A 24763-nucleotide genomic window follows, 5' to 3' on the forward strand; every position below is an offset into this window, starting at 1 on the left:
CACACACACACACACATGCACATGCGTGCACCTCTGTGTGTGTGTGTGCAGGAGTTTCTTCTTCCTATGCAGTGATCCAGAAAAGTCAGACTATCTCTGAAAGGTTATTTGTATGAAAATATAAGAAACTTAGACTGGAGGAAGAATATCATTGTCAGCACCCTCCCTATCACTTTTAAAATACTACTACCATTAACAGGACCACCAAACTACTAACTTTTGAAAAACAGGAGCCGGGAGAATAAATTACAATTCAAGCCTAAGGTAGTCCATTTCCCATCTCTGCACCCTAGGTATTTTGATATCTAATACCAAGGATGTATAAGAAACCAATTCATAAAACCTGGGATGTAACATCTTAACATGTATCAGGAAATAGCATGGCACTTGAATGACAAGAAGGTAGATCCTGCAATAAGCAAGTGAAATGTTTATTACCACATATGAGGTGAGGGGAGAGAACCAATTCCTCTTCTTATTACCTTCTATCTGAATTTTTAAGCATTCATGAAAAGAATAGTGTCAGAAAAGGACTAAATTTAGAGGATGGTTAATTATTCTTCAATTATAATTATTCTTGAATTATACTTGTATCCCAAGGATCTATTTGATGATGTAAAGATTTTGTATGGCACCCAGTGTATCTCCACCATAATAGGTATTGATACAATTATACCAATGTTCCCATTCTTAATAAATGAAAACAGTTGTTGGTACCATTAGAAAATAAGTAATTTCTTCAGACTAAATTTTAAAATGTCCACAGAAAACTAAATCAAATAGTTTAGAGGGCATGTCCATATCAGTATTTTTCCAAATAAGGGGTGAGGATAGGGGTAGGGAGAAGCTAACAAAATTATTTTCATTTGCTCTATCATTTTCAGCAGAGGGAAAGGGGATACTGTCACAAGACCAGAAAGAATCTCTAACAATAGCACCCCATATCTATGTATATTTAATATAGATGCCACCTTAAAAATATTTTAAGTTGATGTTTAGGGAAAAGAGACTTTCTTCAGTTTGAGAATATTAGGGGTCAATTATCTCAACCACTGCCATAGGTGCAGTCCCTACCCTAGCCATTTAGGTTTCCATAGAGAAAAGCTCCATTTCAGGATCACAGGCAACACCCCAAGCTACAGCCACCTGTTTCACAAATGTTGGTAACTAGGGAAACCAGACGACAGATCGTGCATGACTCATCGTAGCCTATTTCCCACTGTTGATGCATGTGATTAGCAAAATCATTTTCAGATACAAAGGATACTGCAGCATCATTTGTGTTTTTATTTTAAAAGATCATTTGAATTGCTACTATAAAAGGATAATGGTTTGGATCTGATACCTGTTAAGCAAAATGTATTTTTCCTTAATGATACTGAAATTACTACATGCCTTTTCTTTTCCCTCCTGGAAGTGTCATCAGCGGCAAAATCAACAATACCTTTATTTTCCTGGTCGTCATTCTCCACGAACTGGCCCAGAGTTTGTTCCCTGTAGTCAGGCATGTTACTGACCACTGATCTGTCCTTTACCCCCTTCAGCCACTGTGGCTGTAGGCATGAGTCCTCATCAGGTATCCCCTGGATCGCCCTCTCAGGAAGAAGGCTGCAAGGCAGTTCAAAAGAGTGATTAATGTTTTCTGACCCAGATAATGTTCCTCTTATGGGAACCACCATCTTGATGGGACTCCTTCGTCCCCAGGGCTCTGCTGCATTGTCATTCTGGGGCCGGGATGGAGTGGGGGTGGGGATGCTTATTCCTCTTTTGCTGTCTGGACAACTGTGTCAAATCCTTAAGCGAAGCATTCTTTAATAGTCTGTGTCCAGTGGTTAGACCATCATGTTAGTAAGGTTATACAATCATCATCCCTGCATGGATTGTGTAAATTTGAATTATTTCCCACTTGCAAACTGCATCCTTAATAAAAGCTGGGTGCTTTTTGTTGCAAGGAGAAATGCATTAGTGAGGATAGATGATTCAGTGGAGCCTATCCACGTAGACAGTGACTTGAGACAACATAGATAGTGACCTATTCAGAGTGGACACAGGAACATCATTGTCTTGCTTCCAATAAATGCCTTAAAACAAATTTCCTAACCTATGCCCCCAAAATGATTTCAAATTTCACCCATTTAGATTCTGCCTTTCCAGTCAGTCTGATGGGGGGTGGTGGGTGGGGAAAGTTTAGAACACCTCCAAGTTTCCTGTTAGTCTGGATTCTGGAGCATGTATTTCCAAGCCAACATATTATTACAGAGCCTGAGACTTAACTTGAAAGTGTCCTCACATTTTTCTATGTACATTCTTTTTTTTTTCTTTTTTGGAGGGGGGAAGGCAGGGCAATTGGGGTTAAGTGACTTGCCCAGGGTCACACGACTATGGCTAGTAACTGTTAAGTGTCTGAGGCCACATTTGAACTCAGGTCCTCCTGATTCCAGAGCCAGTGCCCTATTTAATGCACCACCTAGCCGCCCCTGTGTACATTCTTAATAATATATCTTTCTCTCTTCTCCCATCTGGAAGTCCTACAAATAAACCCAGTTATGACTTTTGCGGTCTTGCCCAAATGGACATTAGACCCATTAAGCTTGATTTCAGTTCTATAATCCAATGTCTTCAAAATGTCTGCCTTTAACTAGCTCTGATATTCTTAATAATCTGGGATCATGCTTTTTCAAAGAGCTGAAGAGTCAACTTCAAATTGTAAGGGAAATATTGAGAGTCATTAACGGGAACATCCAGGGGACAGCTAGGATCAGGATCAGGAGAGGGAACTACAAAGCATGACATTTAAGGAATATTTCAAGAAACGGGAAAGTTAAACCTGGAGAAATAAAAACTTACTGAGATCACAGTTGTCTCTATGTATCTGAAGAGTTGTCATTTGGAAGAGGCATTAAATTTGTTCTTTATAGCTCTAAAGTAAAAACCTAGTCAGGACCCAAGGATGAAAGTTACAAGGAGGGAGTTTTAACTATGAGAACTGTTCAACGATTGAATGGACTGTCTGAATTATTACTCCTTATCACTGGAGGTCTTCAAATGTAGATTAGAATATCTACTTATTGGGAATGCTAAAGAGCATATTCCAACACTATGTGGAAAGTTGTATTAGATAATTTCTAAAGTCCCCTATGATTCTAAGATCAGACTGTCTTCTTTTAGGCCAGGGTTTTTTTTTTTTTTAGATGTGGCAAATGTAGTTTCATTTTTTAAAACTTATTAATTTATTTTTAGTTTTCAGCATTCACTTCCATAAGTTTTAAATTTTCTTCCCTTCCCTCCCTTCTCCCTCCCCAAGAAAGCATGCAATATGATGTTAAGCCAGGGGTTCTTAATCAGAGGTTTCAAATTTAAAAAAAAGATATTATGACAACTATTTTTAATATAATTAGTTTCCTTTATAATCTTGTCTATTTTATCTTATGCACTTAAAGCCACTGTTCTGGGAAGGCTTCACCAGACTACCAAAAGGGTCCAAGACACAAAAATGGTTAACAATTCCAGTATACGGCCCTTCCACTTCCCTAAATGTAGATAGGTCTTCCCTGCTACACCTATCACAGTACAAAATTGCTATAGGAGTTGTATTTCATGACTTGAACTGCTTCACCCATGAGCTAGGGAAGAGATACATATGGCAAAATCAGAAAGTTACTTTTGCTACTTCTAAAGCAAAGTACAATAAAACCTTAAAGTTCTAGTAAAAAAAAATTACAACAGGTTCAGAAGTTTTAGTTGGTAAGCCTATGTCAACTCCAATTCTAGAAGAATTTGCCTGGTATAAGGGATAGGGAAAGAGGTGGCTGCTTAACTTCATTTTCCATCCCCAGCATCTTGCCATTACCTGTCCAGGTGCTTTGCTTCCAAGCATCAAAGAAAAAATGTCCCTGTTAATGATTCAGGAAAATTCTAATCAATTAAGTCTGGTCCCTTGTAGGCAACACATTATCGTCAATGTAAAATATTTAGTGTCATTACCCTTATGCAAAAAACAGTATAAATTTTTTCCATATTCATCAGGGAAAAAAAAAAGAATGACAGCTTTTGGTCATACTTTCTTTACTCCATATAGGAAACTCTTGACTGTTCTTCCCATTCTTCTTCAGTTATAATATCACCCCCTTACATCCAAATAGTACTTCTGACACCCTGAGGGCTTTTGTTTAAATTATTTCACTTTACTTAACCAGTAAATAATTATGGAATACCATATTACAGATAATGATACAAAGACTAAGCAAAGTGAAACGAAAGCCTTAAAGTAGTCTGGCCAATTAGTGGCAGAACTGGGACTGGGATATAGGTTTCTTGAAATTAAGGTGTCTTCTACCACGCACATGACACTTTCATATACTATACTGAGCTTTACCCTCACCCATATACTACAATGATATACCACACCATATGCTTTACTGAGCTTTGCCCTCACCCTGGATCTGTGCAGGGTATATACAAAGAGCTTAATGGTCACTGATTTAATATTTATCTCATATTTTATTCTTCCCAAGGACAGCATAGACTCTTATCTACTTAATTCTTTATGCACCATGTTGAACTTAATATTGCAGATAATGCCACATGTACTAAAGTATTGGGTAAAGGTTTTTGATATCAAGAGTTATACTATGTGGGCTTAGGGTGGATTGGGTATAGTCATACAATGGGACCTATCAAATGGAATGACCCAGATTTGTCTGTTTCCCCTATGAGACGGAAGTTGAAGACTCCTCTCTTTCCCTTTCCAGTCCATGGATAAACATTAGGAGAAATAGGTTGAATAATAAGAGGAAAAGTCTCTGTTGATTTTTTTCATGCTGATCTGGCTACAGATTTTTAAATTTTTTTAAATTTAAATTTTAAAATACACTCAAACCCTCCCTACCTCTCACTCCATGAACCCTCTCTGCTTTTCCCAAAGCTGACATCCAGTTCCCAAGACTCAAGAAGCAGTTTCTATCCTAGAAAGATTCTGCTAACTACTTGGGCTAATGGTCACTGTGTCACCATAAGCAACCTTCTCAGTAATAAGCAGGAAAAGTGCAGCCAAGAAACCTTTTTAAAGATGCCTGTGACTTGTAATCAATAGGAACATGAATTATAGATCAGTTTCAAGCTGAGATTTATTTGAAAACTGCACCCACAGGGAAGCAAAGTATGGTACTGACGTATTAGCTATTGGAATAGGGAATTACTTCCTTTTACTCAAAGAGATTTTTTTAAATAGTACTTGACCTTTCCCTAAAATAAATAATGCTCCAAATATCCCAAGACCTGTAAGTGGCTACTGTGGCTCTCTGAATCTGCTTTGGCAGACCACTGCTGAATATGAGGCTCCCTTTCTCAACATACCCCATCTTTAACTGTCACATTTCCATCATCATTCACATTATCTATTGCATTGATTGAGCATTAATATTTGAAGGATAGGGAAATAGGTCATGATTTATGGGTGCAACAATGTTTATAGATTATAAAGTCGTTTTAGGTAGCCAGCCACTGACAGGAAACCAGGCCCTTTAAATGGAGATGTACTTTCCTAGAGGTCAGTAGTCTACTTTAATTAAACCAGTTTTCATTTCAAAAGGAAAATTAGGATTTACACAGTGTTTTTCAAGAAATTCCTTGATGAATAGTCAGGCCAATACTTTTCTGTGTCAAACAGATCACTCTTAATTAAGATAGTCATTCAATGGGGTTACCTGGACTGATTCAGCACAAATTTCAATAATTTCTTTTCTATAGGGAGCTCAAAGAATGGATAATTTTATGCAAACTGTATGCCTATCCTCCTCCTCCTCTATATTCAAGGAAATAAATAATCAAATTATTGGGACTTCAAAGAAATGTAATTCTGACCTCGGTACTCTTTATTTTGGACTCCAGCTTCCTAAATCCTAATGGCAGGGCAGGGGGTAGGGAATGGTATCAAGAGTTAAGAAGAAAGATTTTTAAAGCCCATATGTTACGTCATAAAGAGAAGAGAGATGCTAAGGGGACTTCACATTCATATATAAGAAATCTCTTTTTCCATGTCTTATTCTCATTTGTTCTTCCAGACTCAGACTGAAACTGCATCCCTAAGTCAAGTTGTTAAGTCCCCAGAAGGTAGGAAGCTCAGTGGATAAACCATCCCTGTAGAGCCCAGCACAGCACCACATGCAGACAGGCGCATCAAAAATGATTTTTAATGTTAAGGTTCAGGTTACCTAAGCACCCCCCAAAAAGAAAACAAGTCACACTCACTGTGTGTTCTCATAGCATTTCAGGTTTTCCCCAGGGTCAGGCAAGATTGAAGCTGATCTTCCCATATGAGATGATATTGAAGACAACAAACCCTCTGGACTCCTGACCAGCCTCTCGGGTCTGAAGACTCTCTCAGCTTCAGACTTCTGACCTTCTATAGCTTCTGACCAGGGACTGGAAAACTACAAAAAACAGTTCATATTATTCTATAAAATTTCAAATCCTTGTCAGGGAGAAGAGGCAGGATTCACTATTGGGTTAAAAAAAAACCCATGTAATTGGCAAAGAGATTATATCATTATGCAGGGGAAAGGGCAAAAGAACTAAGCAACAGATAGGACAAGTCAACAGCAAAGGAAATACATTTATGTTTATGTAAATACGTTTTGCTGGAGCAGACTATACTAAATTAGCTTGGATTATATTTCCTAAAGCACCAAGTGCCCTCTCATGGGAGAGAATGTTTTCTTCTGACATCAAGAACACTTTCCACCCTAAGGTGACCTTAACTTACCAACTTCATTTTCTTCAGTTCACCACAGAAATGTTGATTCAGAATCTTAGAATCATAAAATATTCCTTAGGTGAAAGACAGAAAAAAGTGTTTTGTATGTTCCAAAATATTCATCACAGCATTTTTTTGTGGTAAGAAAAAACTGGAAACAAAGTCAGTGGCTAATGATTGAGGAATGACTGAACAAAATGTGGAACACAAATGTAATGAACTACTTGCTGCACCATATATTGATGAATATGGAGAATTCAGAGAAGCATGAGAAAACTTATATGAACTAAAGCAAAATGAAGTAAGCACAACCAGGAAAACAATATATACAATTACCACAACAATGTAAACAACATACAACAAAATGGAACACTTGCTTTAAAGGTGGCAGAGTTGGGGGGATTAGTGTATGTATAATATTGCATAAACTGTGATGCCACTGACTTGTTGACTAGTTTTTTTTTTATTTTTCCCTTTTTTGTATGTCCCCTTTTTCCTTCTTAAACCTTTTTACAAATGATAACTCTCTTGGTAGTAGAAGGGGAAAGAATATGTTCAGAACTAATTGTAATGTTAAAATAGAAATCATCAATTTAAAAAGAAAAAGATTTGCACAATCACAAAGCATTAGCAACCACAATTCCAGAGGACCTATGATGAAGCATGCTACCCACTTCCCAAAAGAAAACTGATAGACCCAAGAGGACCAATTGAGACATACATTTTTTGGAAGTAGCCAAATGAAGGAATTTGTTTTGCTTGACTATGCATATTGGTTACAAGGCTTTTCTTTTACTTTTTTTTTCTTAACAGGTGGGTAGAAGGGAGAGAAAATAGATTTTTATTAGTTAAAATCTTACTTTTAAGAAAGAAATGAATATGATATTAAAAAACAAAAGGCATCAATAAAAAGATCAGAAGTCATCTAATCAGGGGCAGCTAGATGGCACAGTGAATAAAGCACCGGCCCTAGAGTCAGGAAGGCCTGAGTTCAAATTTGGCCTCAAACACAACGCTTACTAGCTGTGTGACCTTGGGCAAGTCACTTAACCCCAACTGCCGTGCCTTTCCCCCTCCAAAAAAGAAAAAAAAAAGAAGTCATCCAATCAGTTCAACTTCCCTCATTTTACAGAAGGGGAAACTGAGGCCCAGAGAAGTAGCTATTTTAATGACACATAGGTAGCCAGTGACAGAAGTAGGACTAGATCCCAGGTCTCTTGGCTTTTAGTGCACTGCTCTCTCCTACACTATGCTATATGCAGGTGTTATCCTCTGCAGACAAAAATGATGCTGCTAATTCATTGAGAGCAAGTACTATGTCAATTATTTATCTTGACATTCCTAGTGCCTAGAACAGTGCTTTCTAGCTAATTTTTTTAGGTGCTTAATAAATGTTTGTTGAAAAATCTTGGGTAGAGGACCATAAGCTTGAGAAGTCTGTCCCTTACAATACAGACAAGTCTGGTTTACCCACCTACATTTTCTAACCTACTTCCCCTTCCTCATTCGTGTCCAGGGGCACACATAGGGAAGTCAGGGTTAGGGGTCCTGGCAATGACTGTGAGGTAGAATCAATCATCACTCAAAGATGAATCATTGGATCCGTCTTTCTTAGTGGACATTTGACTATCTAACCACAAACATAATTCAATATACATAAAAAAATATAACACTCTAGGACAAAGATTTGGAGAATCCTACATTCAGGCTTGGAGGTTAAATATCTTACATAAAATCAATGATTTAACATCATATTCTCCTTTTCTCTATCTGTGGCAACATTTTTACACTAAAGAATAATGACTTCCTATATGGTATAGAATGACAAAAGGCAGAATGGTGGCATTTAATATTTTTCACTGGCTTGACAAATAACTTTACTGTGTTTTTTGTTATGTTTATCTTTATGAATAGGAGCTATTGCTAAAGTCCTGTTCTAATGTCTCATTGTGACAGGAAGTGGCCCAGAGTTCACAGAAGCTATCCTAGTGAGGTGTAAGCTTCAGCAAGTCCTGTCAAGCCAGAAAGACTTTGAGGATGGGCCTAATGAGGACAATGTATCTGAGGACCAGGTTTGGAGATGTTTAGCACCAGAAGGGTATCCACTAATTTATTATTATTAAATCACAGCAGTTCAAGAAGACCACGTCTCAAACTAAGGTGTTGGGGGAAGCATCTCCATTAGTGGAGTGCCCAAAACTGATCCATAGGGGCTGATCTTTTGATGTAATGGTGTATAAATAGGGAATATAGGCCTTTCTGATCTCCATATACATATAGGAGGACAAGAGCAAAGGCTTAGTCAACAGCTCATTGTGGTTATTTTTAGGGATAGTTCACCTGGTGTCTGCTAGCTAGGCCATGAAACTCCTGTTGAAGATGAGCTGTTGACTGCTGTATTGTTAGGATGTCCTTTTGTTGTGTCAATAAAAGTTTTCTCTCCTGATGAGCCATTTCATACATATTTTGTAGGTGTTTAAGTTCTGCCTAAATATGATAAAGAAGGATGAAACAGGCATTAGTACTCATCAGAGCCAAGATGAGGCATTTGTGTGTACTGGAAAGGTATGAAAATCATGTATGTCGAATCTGAAAATTGCGCCTCTTATATTACTGTCTACCAAAGGCCTTTAGCCTTCCTGATAAGAGTAAGACTAAATCTGTGACTTCACTCATATAAGCAGTTCCCTATGAAGGTTAGCACTGACTTATCTTCTTAGAGAGTTGTCTGAGACATTGAGAGCTAAAGAGACTTGTTTAGGGCCACAAAGACAGACTGTGGCAGACAGGACTTGAACTAGGTCTTCCTGGCTTTGGGACCAGTTCTCTATCCATTCATTGACCCATGCTGCCTCCACGATACACATGACCTGTCACAAAATAACTATATAATAGAGAATGGGAATTTTTCTGAAATTAAGATGTATTTTTAATGCAATTATAAGACAACTCATGATGGAAAGAGATGTCTACATTCAGAGAAAAAACCACAGAGTTTGAATGCAGATTGAAGCAAACTACCTGCTCTCTCTTTTTCTTGTTTGGTTTTCTTTCCTCTTTTCCGCCGATCATTCCATAGGTTATAATCCTTCTTTACAACCTGACTAGTGTCTAATGCAAAAGTATTTGCAGATCCTACACTTGATTGCATGCCACCATGGGTGGGGCTGGGGGGGGGGAGAAGAGAGAGGAGGAGAAAATTTGAAACTCAAGAGATTGTGGAACTGAATCTTGTAAACTAAAAGTCAACAAACAAATTAATAAAGACAAATTTTTTTAATTTTTAAAAAGATATGCATTAAAAAAAGATCAAGTCCAAAAATGTTTCTCATTGTACTTCTGCCCATGTGTTATGCCTAACAAAACACCTTCTCTACCATTAGTCCTAGCTCCAGTAACACCAAAACAGCACTAAATACAGTTTTTAAAAAGGGGAAGAAGGACTATTAGGTGGGGAGTGGGAGGAGAGATACCCTAACAAATAAGAATACAATAAATACTACAAAAGATGACTTCAGGGTCTGTCTCTGATGGAAGACCTAAGGGGGCAAAGTTGGGGAAGGCTAGGGTTGTCTGGCTGGAATGAAATTTCTAATGTTATATGCTAAAGTAGAACCACATTTTATTCTCAAATTACCAACTAGGTCCCTTCCTTCCCCAAGATTCTTGGATTTGGTTGCAAGTCTGTGTTCACACCATTACTTTAAAGCTTTGATCCCATTTCTCTCTCTGCCTATAAGCTCTGTGGAAGCAGAGACTATGTCTTGATCATTATGGTATTTCTCCTATTCCCTAACACATATAGTAGTGTTCACTAAATTGTTGAATGAATAATAAATGTATGCATCTTTCTAGATTGTGGAATACTAATCATTTTCATTTCTCCCTAATCCAGAACTCCCTGTGCTGATAAAATCACAGATCCTAAAAAAACTAGACAAAAAACCTTCATATTTTACCCTTCTAATACCTATGATCATTTTAGTTATTCTTTGAAACATCTCCAGCTCCATGCAGCAGGGACATGGACCATAATGCTATAATGTTATCCCAGTAGGGTTGTGCCATAAGTTGGTGGAAAAGTATGATTTTTCTTTCTTTCCACCAATAGCATTTATATATCAATTACTGAGGATTCAAGTCATATTTTTTATCTTTGTGTTCTGGGGAGCTTAGCACCCCAATTTAGCAGGTGTACAGGATGGGCACCAAAGAAAAGATAGAAGCAGATTTCTGAAAGAAAAAAAAGGCAAGTATTTTAAAGAGAAGAACTTTGGTCAGCTCTAGGGATTTGTGGAATTAAAATTCTTAAGAGAATCCTTCTCTAGTTTTCGGCAGTGAGTATGACCAAAGCTGTCTGCAAATATCATTTCTAAGGCAAATTAGACATTATTTTCACAAGTGATATGGTCTTCAATTGTAACAACCACAGAATTCAGTTTACCTTTTCTGTAGATAACCAATGATCACAGAATCTGATATAAGAATTTGCAGTAATCCAAATGGATGATACCATTGTCCTAAATTTTCATAGGACTATAGATTTAAAACTAGAGGTAACCTCGGAAGTCCTATGCCTTTCATTTCTGCTGATGAGGAAATTGAGATTCAGAGAGGTTAAATGACTTACCCAGTCCCACAGCTACTAAGTGGCAGATTCCAGATCCAAATTTATGCCTTCACTTCAAATTCAACACTCTCTTTCCACTGCCCCATGTTGCAGCCTTTATTTTTGTCTTCAAGTACTACTTATTGCTCTCTTCCACCATGCTGCCATAGGTAAGAGTTTTAACGCAAACAGAAAGTTTTGGATGTTCTAGTCATGTCCTGAAACCTCACAGCCAGCTCCTAATGTCCTCTAAGAAAATAGTATTATTATGTTGCCAATGGCCTACCTGTTCTTGCTTCAGATCCATTAGAATTTGGTGCTGTTTCTCAGTCATTGAGCTGTGGTCTCTTTTGTTCCCCAAACATCTAGAAGTGGTGAGAATAACAATAATTATCATAAAATTCCAAACATGTCATTCTAAAAACAGTGGCTTCCAAACACTAGTTTTATGGTAAAATCTTAACTGTCCATGTTAATAGCATGAGGCAGAGATAATCCAAAAATTATTAATATTTGCCTTTGGAATGCATTGTATGTTTTCTTCCCAGTGGCTTTAAACATTTCTGATTCTGTTTGACTGAACCTAGATGGCAGAGGCAAGAAAGCAGTAAAAAAAAACTTCTCTGGGAATAATTTGAAAAGGACAATTTGAAAAGGACATTTATTTTAGTTAGCTCTAATCCAGCTAATTTAGACTAGACCACATATATAAAGAGAACAAATTCGCTAATTCTGTCTTTGTTCAGGCCAGTTACCTTCACAAAGAGGAAAACTCTGTTCCCTAGTCAAAGACTAAGCTCTTACCCTAAACCTACCACCAGGTTTGCTCAGGGGAAGACCTTGAACAGTCTAATCACATCCTTCCCTCAACAGACTTGATAATCCATCCACTGATAATCTATGTGGAATCATTCCTCAATGGTCAGCATACTCCCTCAACCATTACTCCAAATGTCCCACTCCATAGCTGCTCATCCCTTTTGCTATACTCTTTGGAAGGCCCATTCCATAGAGTTAACAAGTTTGCTTTCATTTTAAACCTTTTCTTTTCTCACTTCCTCCATTTTCTGGCTCTCACTAAGACCTGGTTACCTCCTATAATATGGAATCCTTGGCCACCCAGGAGCAGTTTAACTTTTACTCCTACCTCTTGACTCTTTGGCCATGGTTGGGGGAGTCAATATACTCTTTGCTCTCCATTGTCACTTCAAGACTCTCCTGCTTTGAAGTTTATTCAATTCAAATTTATTATCTAACTAAGATTTTGGTTACTATTATCTGCCAAACCCCAGGACCCTCTCCCTACTATCCTCAATGAATTCAGTGCTTGGCTAGCATAGTCAGTCAGTCACTTAGTCAAATCAGTCAGTCTGTCTCTCTCTCCTTTACCCCAGTTCCTGATGTCAGGGAGTTCAACATAAATATTCTTCTTTGAAAACCCTTAAAACATCCTAAACTGTCTACTTCTTCAATCTACTCATTTCTCATGACCTACTCCTTCACTCTACTTTCCCTTTCATACAGAGATGATCATACTCTTGATCTTGCCATATTTTATCATCCTACATTTTTCCTCTGCTTTGTGACCCCTACACACCTATTCTTCATCTTCACCAAGACCTCCAATCCCTCCACCCCTTAGTTCTTTCCTAGACCATCACTCTTACAATGGTGACACTCTCTTCTCTTCCCTGTCTTGACTCCTTGGAGAACTAGTTCAGTTCTATCCTATCCTCCTCTATGTTTGAGTCCCTGTCCCCTTCTCCTGACACTTACTGTGACTTGCCAAGCTCTGACCATGGAATATTCATGCCATTCACTGTCATTGCTCCTATTAATGTGCAGATGAACAAAGCTGGAAAAAAGTATGAAACTAGGCTGTGTCCAATACAAATTTATGTTACATAATTTCATCTGACCCTTCATGGCAGTAAGGTAACCTTTTTAAACCTCCATAATCAATGCATTATACCACTTACCACAATAACTATTACAAACCTGTCCAAGCCTCTCAGGATCCCATGCACACTCTTCCCCCCTCCTTCAATAAAGGACTTTATCTCATACTGCACTAAAAAAAAAATGGAACCATTCATTAGGAGTTCCTTCTTGTCCTCTCCTCTTTTTCTCATTTTACATCACTCAGATGTCTTCCTCCACTATCTCCTCCATCACCCCTGTCTCACACAAAAGGTGGCTATGTTGTCTTTCTCTCCTTTGCCAAGGCAAATTCCTCTACATGTTTCCTAGATCCAGTTCCATCCTCTCTTCTTTGGCAAATTGCCCCATCTATAATCCTTACTATAGCCTCGCACTAATTTTTAAATTCAGTTTTATTTTATTTTCAGCTTTGAAGTCATTCCCTACCTATTTCTCCTCCCCACTTTTGAGAAAGCAAGAAAAACAAAAGCCATTACAAACATGTATCATCAAACAAAATAAATTCCTGCATTGGCCATATCAGAAATATATGAATTGGGGCGGCCAGGTAGCACAGCGAGTAAGAGCACTGGGCCCCAGTGTCGGGATGACCTGGGGATCAAATCCAGGCTCAGATACTTAGCATCACACCCAGAAATAACTGGCCGTGTAACCTTGAGCAAGTTACTTAACCCCAATTGCTTAATATATACACATATGTGCATATATATGCAAACATCCATATATGCATATATGTGTGCACACACACATATACTTCAATCCACTTTCCAAGTCCATCAGCATCACTTCTCTTTCTGGTAATAGATAGCATGCTTCATATCACCAGTCCTCTAAAATTGCCATTGGTCACTATCTCTTGCTAATCTTCAATCTATTCCCTGTCAACCTGCTACTTCCATCATACCTAAAAACGTGCCCCCCCCCTTTAAAAAAAAACCTTCACTTGATCCAACCTCCCCACCCCCAATGGCTATTATCCTGTCTTCCCCCTCTTTTCTTGGCTAAACTACTTTAGAAAGCCATCTGCAATTGGTGCCTCTGCTTCCTCTTCTCTCACTTTTCTAATCCCTATGCAGCCTGGCTTCCAACTTCATCATTCAAATGAAATTATTCATTCTAAAGTTACTAATCATCTCTTAATTGATAAATCTAATTCTCATTCCTTATACTTTTTCATTCCTTATACCTTCATGACCTCTCTGAAACCTTCAACACTATTGATCACCCTCTTCTCCAGAATACACTCTCCAGTCTAGGTTTTTATAACAATGCTCTTTCCTGGTTCTCCTCCTACTCATGTGACATCTCCTCAGTCTCCTTTTCTTGTATCTTCATTAAGATTATACCTAGTAACTGTGTCCCCCAGTGTCTGCTCTTGGCTCTCTCCTCCTTTCCCTCTATATTATCTTTCTTGAGTTGCCATGGATTCAATTATAATCTCCAAGCAGATGATCCTCAGATCAATTTCTCCAGCCCTGATTTCTCTCTTGACCTCTAATCTGCCATCACCAACTACTTATTGGACATCTAAAATTGGATTTCTCATAGATATCTTAAACTCAGCATATTCAAAACTAAATCTAGTATCTTTCTGCCAAAACCCTCCCCTCTTCCAAACTTTGCTAATGTCACTATCTTCCCAGTCACCCAGTCTTGAAACTGAGGTATCATCCTCAACTCTTAATTTTCACTGACTCTATGTATCCAATATGCTGTCAAGGCCTAGCAATTTTACCTTTGTAACATCTCTCATATATGTCCCCATCTCTCTACACCACACCATCCCCTCATTTCACTAACTTCAATGGCTCCCTATTACCTCCAGAATAGAATAGAAAACCCTGAGTTTTGCTTTTAAAGACCTTCACTACCTGATTTTTTCCTACCTTTCCATTCTTCTTATACTTAACTTCCTTCCACATACTCTGTGATCCAGTGACACTGGTCTTCTAGCTGTTCCTTGCACACAACACTCCCAACTCCATGCCTTTTCTTGTACTCGATGTCTCCCCTACCTGGGATGCTCTCCCCCCTTGCCTCTGCCTCCTGGCATTCTTCAAGACTCAACTCAACTTGCACCTTCTACAAGAAGCCCCACCCCTACTACTAATACCTTCCCTCTGAGATTATCTCCCATTTATACTGTGTGTCTTCAATGTAGATAGTTGTGTGTATATTATCTTCCCCACAAGAATGTGAAGAAATGAGGAGCACACAGACTTCATGATAACCTGGAGAGACTTATAGAAACTGATGCTGAGTGAGAGAAGCAGAAACAAGAGAACATTGTACACAATGACGGACACATCGTATCTGTGATGACTGACTTTGATAGACTGGGCTCGTCTCAGCAATGCAAGGTTATAAGACAACTCCAAAGGACTCGTGACCGAAAAGGCCATCCACATCTAGAGAAAGAATTCTGGAGTCTGAATGTAGGCTGAAGTAAACTACTTGCTCTCTCTTTTTTGTTTTGTTTTTCTTTGTTTCTTCTTTCTTGTTGTTTATTCTATTGGTTATAATTCTTGTTTACAACTTGACTAATGTTTAATGTGAAGGTACATGTAGAGTCTATGTCGAATTGCATGCTGCCATGGGGAGGAGGGAGAGGGAGAAAATTTGGAACTTAAAAACTTGTGGAACTGAATGTTGTAAATAAATTTAAAAGAAAAAAAGAATGTGAGCTCCTTGAGGGCAGGAATTGTATTTTTGCCTTTCTTTGTATCTCTAGCACTTAAACTCAATGTCTAATACATAGTAAAGATCTAATAACTACTTGTTGATTGAGTGGCTGACCTACCCCTTTTCCTCCCACCACAGGATTAAATCCCCACAACTCTGGTCACTTATTAACTAAGCACGCACACACACACACACACACACACACACACACTCCACCCAGCCATCTCACAAATACTCATCTCACTCATGAGACACACTGGACAAGAAGGTATATCAATGAGCTTAGCTCAATGCAGTTTATCCACATTGCTAGGAATATAGCTTGGAGGTTACTTCTCAGCTGAATCAGAGACATCATCTTCATATTTGAAAGACAAAATACTTTTGAATTACATTTATAGATTTTTCTCCCTTTAAAAATCCTGTTTCTGATAGCTCACCATTGGCTCAACCATAAATGATACAGCCCAAGCAGAGGCAATCCTCACCCAAAAGGCTGATTCCAGATGATCCTTAGTGTCCCCTCTAGAGCTAAAATTCTTAAAACTGCATACTAGAATAGGCAGACAGGTGGAAAGACAATGAGGCATGTTCTTAGGTTTAAGTAAAGATTAGCTCACGCTTTCTGTTGCTCTAGCCATGACAGTTCAGTTGTGACTTTCTCCTCTAAGGCTTTCTCCCGGAGTTTAAGGAGGGCTATCTGGTACTGAGCTCTCAGTTCTTCTTCCCTTAAGTACTGATCACTCATCCTCAGGCTGAAGCGGTCGAAGAGGCTAGACTGATTGATTTCATTCCTCTAGGAACAATGGAAGAACAGATCTATATGTCATTTTTCAACTGAGCAAAAGAAGTGTCTCAGGGCTACCCTCAGAAATAACAGTCTCTTTCCTTTGAGAGGTAAAATATGCTTCTAGAAGGTCCAACAAGGCCCAAACATTTCCTTTATTCTCTGTCCTGAAGTTGTACCATCATCAGAATTACTAATGGATTAGACAATTAAGGTAGTCATGATCTCCAGAAAACCGCTATCAAAATATCTGAGAGTAGAAAGCCTGTCCGTCTACCACTATACAAGTTAGTGCACTTTCACCTTGAAAAACACAGGAAGCCTCACCCCTGAAATAAGGAAATTAGGCAGAGGATAGGCAACAAGCCTAGGAAGATGGTAGGATAGTATGAGGATTAATCCAAGGTTTAGAGGCTCCTAATGGTAGCCCCTGAGAAGAGATTCAAGTATGAAGGGTAGGAGACCCAGAGGAATAAAAGGCACTGAGTATTGGGACAATGGATGTGAAGTAATACATGCAAGAGAAATACAATCATTGGAATCTGGTCCTAAGGCTACCCTCATACCTGGCTGCTGACCATGAGGTCTTCTCTAGAGAATACCTTGCTGCTTGGGTAACCAGCAGCTGATGGGGACCATGCAGTGGAGTAGGGTGTGATGGTACAGTCTTGCTTCCCTCTTCCCCTATTAGCATCTAAAGACAAAAAACATCCAATCAAGCTTATGTCAATGAATGTTCTAGCAGAATAGGGAAGGGGGGCACTTCATTTCATTTGAAACTTTTATAGAATAGAAGGCATGAAAGTTAAAACTAAACCAGGGCAATTTAGTTTGGTGCTTCTCTCATACATAGAGCATTAGTGTTCACCTGAGGCAGCCAGTGTTTCCCTCATGCCAAAAAGTCTAGAGAAATGAAATAATGCCACTAGAAATCCAGATTATATATTTAAAAAAAAACAACTTCACTTTTGGTACTGTGAATACAAAAATATTTGGGTTAAGTAACTTGCTCAAAGTCACACAACTAGTAAGTGTGTCAAGTCTCTGAGGCTGGATTCGAAGTCAGGTCCTCCTGACTTCAGGGCCAGTACTCTATTCACTGTACCACCCAGCTACCCCAATATTTGGATTTTTGATGAAATATTTCAGACACTAGGATTAGCTTCATCATAATGGGCACCTCAGGAAATGTTTGTCAAACTGACATGAATGAGGAAAGGTTGAGGAATGGGAGCAAACCTGAATAAGTAAGAGGACTGAGCTGATTACATATTTAAAGGACTACTAAAAAATAATGTTTATCCTTTGATCCCCATCTTCACTCAAGACTCAATAAGCAATGACCATTACAGCAAGAGAATTACACTAAAGATAGGGAAGTATTTATCCATTATCATCACATCTCCATTCTTGGATTCTTTAAAAATAGGACAAATGAAATGTCATTAAGGGTTTAAGTGTTAGTCTGTTTAGAGATAAACTAGGCCTAGCCCTAAACTCTGAACTCTTTACAATGCTGAGGTTCTTATTTAACACCTATGAAGGAGGCTGACTCCATACCTTTGCTATAAGGTATTCCTAATGTTTATCCTTTCTTGGGGAGGAGGGGAGAGGCTATAATACAAAACAGTTTCTTCCAGCCTAGTTATATAGTCTGTGAAAATGGAGATCAACTTAGTAGCTCTCCTTTCAATGCCTAGAGCTGGCACAGTAATGAACACAAAGGCCAATATGACAACCTCAAAGGGTCTTACCTGTACCATCCAATAAATTTCTCCTTGGCTCACTTTCCCAGGTGAGAATTGTTGGACTACTGGCTCTGTTGGAATATGTTCTAGGGACACACAAATAGTAATTTAAAAAGCACATAGGAAATTTCATGACATCTTGTCATAGCACACATGTGATATACACATACCATTTGCATTTTGGAGAGTGACATCCTCTGCTTAAGTTAGACAGAAATAGATTTATGCATTAGAAAAGGGATAGTTTTAGCTCTTATTCTCCAGCTGATGGGCCAGTTGAACTGAATCTCACATAGTACAGGCTAGGGCCAGTCCTACATGCAGGCAGAGTAAGGTTGGTGCCAGCACAATGCTATGAGATATGTCACTGCTTAGGTCAAATCATTTGTTTAGTATTTTGGGAGTGTTGAGTAAATTCCCTGTGCATCCATCATACCTGCCCATAGATGACAGCCTTGTAAGACAGGCCACAGATTCCAAGCCTCCATGGGTCTTTGGTATCTTCCATTTTTCTGCTTTATTATCTAGTTCAATTCTAAGAATGTGGCTGTCATGCAAAGACTGCTGAAATAACAATAACAACAACAACAGCAATAATGATACACTTTAAAATTTACAAGTTATTTTCCTAGCAAAAATGTTTGATAAAGAAATGAAAATAGGACAGCTAGGTGGCACAGTGAATAGAACACCAGCCCTGGAGTCAGGAGGACCTGAGTTCAAATCCGGCTCAGACACTTGACACCTACTAGCTGTGTGACCTTGAGCAAGTCACTTAACCCCAATTGCTCTGCCTTCCCCCCTCAAAAAAAAAATTAAAATATTCCTATTTTACAACTGAGAATAATATGAGCTCAGAAATTTCAAGTGAGTTGTCTAGAGTCACAGAGTCAAGTAAGTGTTAGAGGCAAGATTTACATCTAGGTCTTCCTAAATTCATTACTCTTTCTACTACACCAAACACAGGCATTTATAACAGTTGGGAGAAGGACATTTTATGAATTGCTTCATGTAGCTGGCCCAAGGCCTTTGACAGCATTTAAAGAAATAACATGTGTGGATGGAATGAGAGTAAAACTGCAGCTAAGATGATCCCAGTTTATTCAACTTAATCCTTTTATTTTTCTTCTAAAAATTTTTCAAACTATTCTTATTTCCATTGTTGTTATATCCCAATAAAACCTTCATAGAACTCTCGTTAAGCACAAAAAACCACTACATTGACCATGTGTTTGGCTTCATTCTGTGCCCATAATCCACCTCTATTCAAGATTGGTCATTGAATTGATTTAAACTTTGATTTCACCCATGCCCAGATATCTTAGAACCAGAGGACAAAGTAGACATTGAAAAACTCCACTAGTTATCACCTTTAAAAGTAACCTACCTATAAAACTAGTATAATCTTATTGGGTGGGGGGGGGGATGAGAATGGATTTTTAATGAAATAGAAGATATCCAAATATTCCTGATGAAAAGAACTGAATAGAAAAGTTGATATGCAAATGTAATAGTGAAGAGAAAGATAAAAAAAAGGTAAACATGAGTGAGAAATCATAAGTGACTAAACAAGGTAAAACCATTTACATTTTATATGGGGAGATGATACATATAATTCTTCAGAATTTGATAGAGTCTTAGAGGGAATCTAATTAGGCAGAGGGCCTTGGTTCAATCCTTTTATGTTTGGATGATCTTAAAAGAAGAATGGAAGGTCAATGAAAAGAAAAACACTGGGAGGGGGTGGTGAGGAAGAATGGGGAAAATTATCTCACATAAACAGGGTGCAGAAGGAGGAGTTTAGATAACAGAGGGATCAATGGGATGAGGCAGGGACACTTCCCTCACATATAAAGTGGCTAAAGCAAGGAAGAATATATTATACATACAAATATTTTATACACACAATATTGGTACAAAACTACATCTTACCCAACAGGGAACAGAAGGGAAAGGGGCTAATAGAAGGTAAAAGGGAATAATAGAAGGGAAGGGGTAGAAATAAGAGGTTGAGTGGATTAAGGGAGGGAGTAGGTCAGAAACAAAATAAACTCTGAAGGGGGGACTGGGAAAAAAAAGAGAAGAAAAGTAGAAGAGAATAGAATGAAGGGACATATACAATTAGCAAAATAACTGTGGGTGTGAATGGGATGAACTCACCTATAAAATGAAAGAGGCTAACAGAATGTATGAGAAACCAAAATTCAACAATATGTTGTTTGCACAGAGAAAAATAGCCATAGAGTTAAAAATAGGAACTGGAACAAAATTTACTACATCTTTAGAGTTAAAAAAATGCAGGGGTAGTTATCATGATCTCAGACAAAGCAAAAAATTGACATAATTAAAAGAAAGAAATGGGGAACATACATTTTGCTAAAAGATACCATAGGCAATGAATTAATATCAACGCTAAATATACATGTACCAAATGGCATAGCATCTACATTTTTAAAAATATAGACTATATTTATAATCTATCACATTAAATATAGTGACATCACCATCATTGCCCTGTCTTTCTGAGCTTTCTTCTTGTTTCTTTCTACTTGTTCTTTTCTTCTTTTTGTCATTGTCTTTTTGCAACACAATGCCTAATAGTAAGTGCTTAATAGATGTTCTATCTATCAGTCTCTATTTGTCTACTATCATTACCTCCTAAATTTCTCCCTTAACTCTCCCTTCCTAAATAAAAGCCTTCCCTTGTAACAAATAAGGATAGACAAAAAAAAAACTTGCATTGTTATGTCATGTATAATCACACTGTTATACTCTACTAGTCATATCTGAAAATTATGTTTAATTCAGTGCTTAAAATAATAATAATAACTAGCATTTGTATAGGGTTTTAAATTTTTCAAAGTGTTTTTACACATGTTATTTCATTTGATCCTTTCAACAACCCTTGGAGGTAGGTGCTATTATTATCCCTAGTTTATAGATGAGGAAACTGAAGTTGAGAGAGGTTAAGTGACTTGCCCAGGGTCATACAACTAGTAAGTGTCTTGAACTCAGGATTTCTTGACCCCAAGTCCAGCCCCCTATTTATTATATCACCCAGTTGCCCAATCTATTCACCTCTCCACTAAGAAGTAAGAAAGAGGAGACAGTTTAATGATCAGTCTTCTGGATTTGTGACTGATCATTTCAATGATCAGAGTTATTAAGTCTTTGAGCATTATTTTACCTATACTGTTGTAGTCCTTGTATAAATAATTCTTCGGGTTCTATTTGTTTTATACATTATCAGTTCCTGATTCCATCTCTTCCATCATTTCTTTGTTTTTTTGCTTTTTTTTGAGGGCAATTTGGGGTCAAGTGACTTGCCCAAGGTCACACAGCTAGTTTTTGTGTTAAGTGTCTGAGGTTGTAATGGGAATGCAAATTTGGAAGATCTTCCCTGCCCCTAGGCTAAAATGCACCAGAAGCCTGGGGAGGGAGGCTTGTTTTTCAGTAGATACTTTTTGATTGGCCAGTGGGTCAATAAGGTTGTTACATTCTCTGAGCCAGTAGAAGGCTATATAAGCCCTGATGTGTAGCTTTGTTTTGGGACTCACTTTGAGAAGTGTTCTGTGATTTGATCTGAATTCTGGGAAGCCGTTGTTGAGAGTCCCCCGGCTTTAAAAAACCCAGATGTGGAAACCCAGATGTTAACTGGGTATGGATGTAATGGTTGGACAGTTTGGAAATCTGTCTACTTGATCTGTTTCTGTCTTGATAATTCTGCCTGTATGCTTTGAAGTTCGGGGTGCTGACCTTTTTCCCCTGAACAAGGTAAACTATATATGTCTGACTGATTAAAGTAAGCTTGTTAACCCATTTTGAGTTGCTTTCCTTTAACAAAGCAGATCCAAGAACCTGTGGTGGTGGCAAACCCTGAGGACTCTTGGGGTGTTTGCTGCTACAGAGGTCAGATTTGAACTCAGGTTCTCCTGACTCCAGGGCCGGTGCTCTATTCACTGTACCACCTAGCCTCCCCTCTTTCATAATTTTTTGCAGAAAAGTAATATTCCATTTAATTATATGCCATAGTCTCTTTTGAAAATTATAATTTCATTAATTTTGTTAAATATTTACCAATTGTGTTTTTTAATTAACATTTATTTTTTTAAAAATTTTGAGTTCTAAATTCTCTCTCTTCCTCTTGCCCAGCCCCCACTCATGAAGAAGGCAAGAAATACATCAATTATACATGTGAAGTCATGTAAAATATGTTATTTTATACACACATTTTATATACATAAGCTATTTTGAAAAAACATACAAAAGTAAGAAAAATAAAGTGAAAAAATATGCTTCAATCTGTACTCAGAATTCATCAGTATTATCTCTGGAGGTAGATGGCATTTTTCATCATGGGTCCTTTGGAATTGTCTTGGATCATTGTCTTGATCAAAGCAGCAAAGTCTTTCACAGTTGATCATCATTATATTATTCCTGTTACTATGTACAATGTTCTGATTCTTCTTACTTCCCTTTGTATTAGTTCATCTAAGTCTTTTCAGGTTTTTCTGAAATCATCCTGCTTATTGTTTCTTATAGCACAATAGCATTCCACAACAATCATATACCACAACTTGTTCAACCATTCCCTAGTTTCCACTTCTTGGCCACCACAAAAAAAGAGAACTGTTATAAATATTTTTCTACAAATAGGTCCTTTTCTCTTTACTTCGATCTCTTTGAGTTACAGTCCTAGTGTCAAAGATCTGGGTCAAATGGTACACACAGTTTTACAGTCTTTCAGACACAGTTCCAAATTGTTTTCCAGAATGGTTGGACCAGTTCACAACTCCAACTCTATCTCTATATCAACAATAGTGATGGGCACCCACTGTTTCTAGTTCTTTGCTGCAACAAAAAGTGCTAGTCTAAATATTTTTGTATGTATGGGTATGTATGTCCTCTGTCTTTGATCTCTTTGTGGTATAAGCCTACTAATGGTATTACTGGGTCAAAGAGTATGTGTAGCTTAGATATTTTGAAAATACAGTTCCCATTGTGTAATGATCAGCTATTAATGGCTTAGGTCTTTCTCAATAATACAATTACCCAAGACAGTTACAAAGGATGGAAACTGCTATTTATAGTCAGAGAAAGAATTGATGGACTCTGAATACAGATCAAAGCATACTATTTTCACCTTCTTTATAATTTTTTCATACAACATGACTAATATGGAAATATGTTTTATGTGATTGCCCATATATAACCTATATCAAATTGCTTACCACTTTAGGAAGAAGGGAGGGGACAGAGGGAGAGAGAAAAATTTGTAATTCAAAATTGTGTAAAAATGAATGTTAAAAATTGTCTTTACATAAAATTGGAAAAATAAAATTATATATATGTATATATACATATATATTTATAAAGAAAGTATAGTTCCAAAGGGACCAAAGCTGTATTTTAAAAGTCTCATCATTGCCAGTTAGAGGATATAGTTGAATCTTGAGAAAATCATCTGATCTCTGGTGACTTTAATTTTTCCATCTATCAAGTAATGATGACTATCTCTCCTGCCTCACATATAACTCAAGGTAAGGAAATGGAAAAGAGGACTTTGGTGCACATGAAGCCCAACAGAAAAAACAAAAACAAAAAAAGTCTTCTCAATAAAGGCTATAAAGTCAGAAAAGTAGGACAATTTTAGAGATTGAAGATTTCATGTACACTTATCTTTCTGTTCTACTTTACACAGGGAAATGTTTGTTTTATCTAGTGTTTGTTAAGTAGTTTTCTTTAAAAGTTAATAGAAGGGGGCAGCTAGGTGACCTAGTGAATAAAGCACTGGTAAAATTGTTTCCATTTTACTGTCTTTATGGCCAATCTATGTAAGTACTTGTAAGACTGACTTCCATTGGGAGTTCCCAGAGGAAAGGGACTAACTCTTTGTACTTCTTTTTTTATAACACCTAATGTAGTGTGTCATGTTCAATTGGATGCTTAATAAGTGGCTTAATGGTGTTTGTATGAAGTGGCTCTGAACATATAATTCTTTGAATTGTATCAGATCTCAGATTATTCAGTTTAACCCAGTTTCTCATCAAGAACACATCTCTTGGGGCAGCCAGGTGGTTCAGCGAGTAAGAGCACCAGATCCAGTGTTGGGATGACCCAGGGTTCAAATCCGGGCTCAGATACTTAGCACCACACCCAGAAATAACTGGCCATGTAACCTTGAGCAAGTTACTTAACCCTGGTTGCTTTAAAAAAATAATAAAGAACACATCTCTTGTGCT

At 37.8% G+C, this 24763-nt stretch overlaps 1 protein-coding gene across 1 annotated transcript in view; it reads right to left on the minus strand.

Annotated features, from left to right (window-relative positions):
* Nucleotides 1-12: 12 nt before the first annotated feature.
* LOC138147034 (uncharacterized) overlaps nt 13-24763 on the minus strand; it is an 88736-nt gene continuing 63985 nt past the window's right edge. The window contains exons 14-20 of the mRNA XM_069069182.1: nt 18958-19085; nt 18528-18607; nt 17340-17467; nt 16607-16782; nt 11650-11728; nt 6250-6431; nt 13-1608 (exon numbers count right to left, since the gene is read on the minus strand). Coding sequence (XP_068925283.1) covers nt 1287-1608; nt 6250-6431; nt 11650-11728; nt 16607-16782; nt 17340-17467; nt 18528-18607; nt 18958-19085 — 1095 coding nt within the window. The 3' untranslated portion in view covers nt 13-1286. The remainder of the gene's footprint in view (nt 1609-6249; nt 6432-11649; nt 11729-16606; nt 16783-17339; nt 17468-18527; nt 18608-18957; nt 19086-24763) is intronic.

Source organism: Petaurus breviceps, unplaced genomic scaffold (genome assembly GCF_028583685.1).
Source record: "Petaurus breviceps papuanus isolate PSGF00001 unplaced genomic scaffold, PetGlider_PUasm1.0 90779, whole genome shotgun sequence".
In the NCBI taxonomy this organism is placed as follows: Eukaryota; Metazoa; Chordata; class Mammalia; order Diprotodontia; family Petauridae; genus Petaurus; species Petaurus breviceps.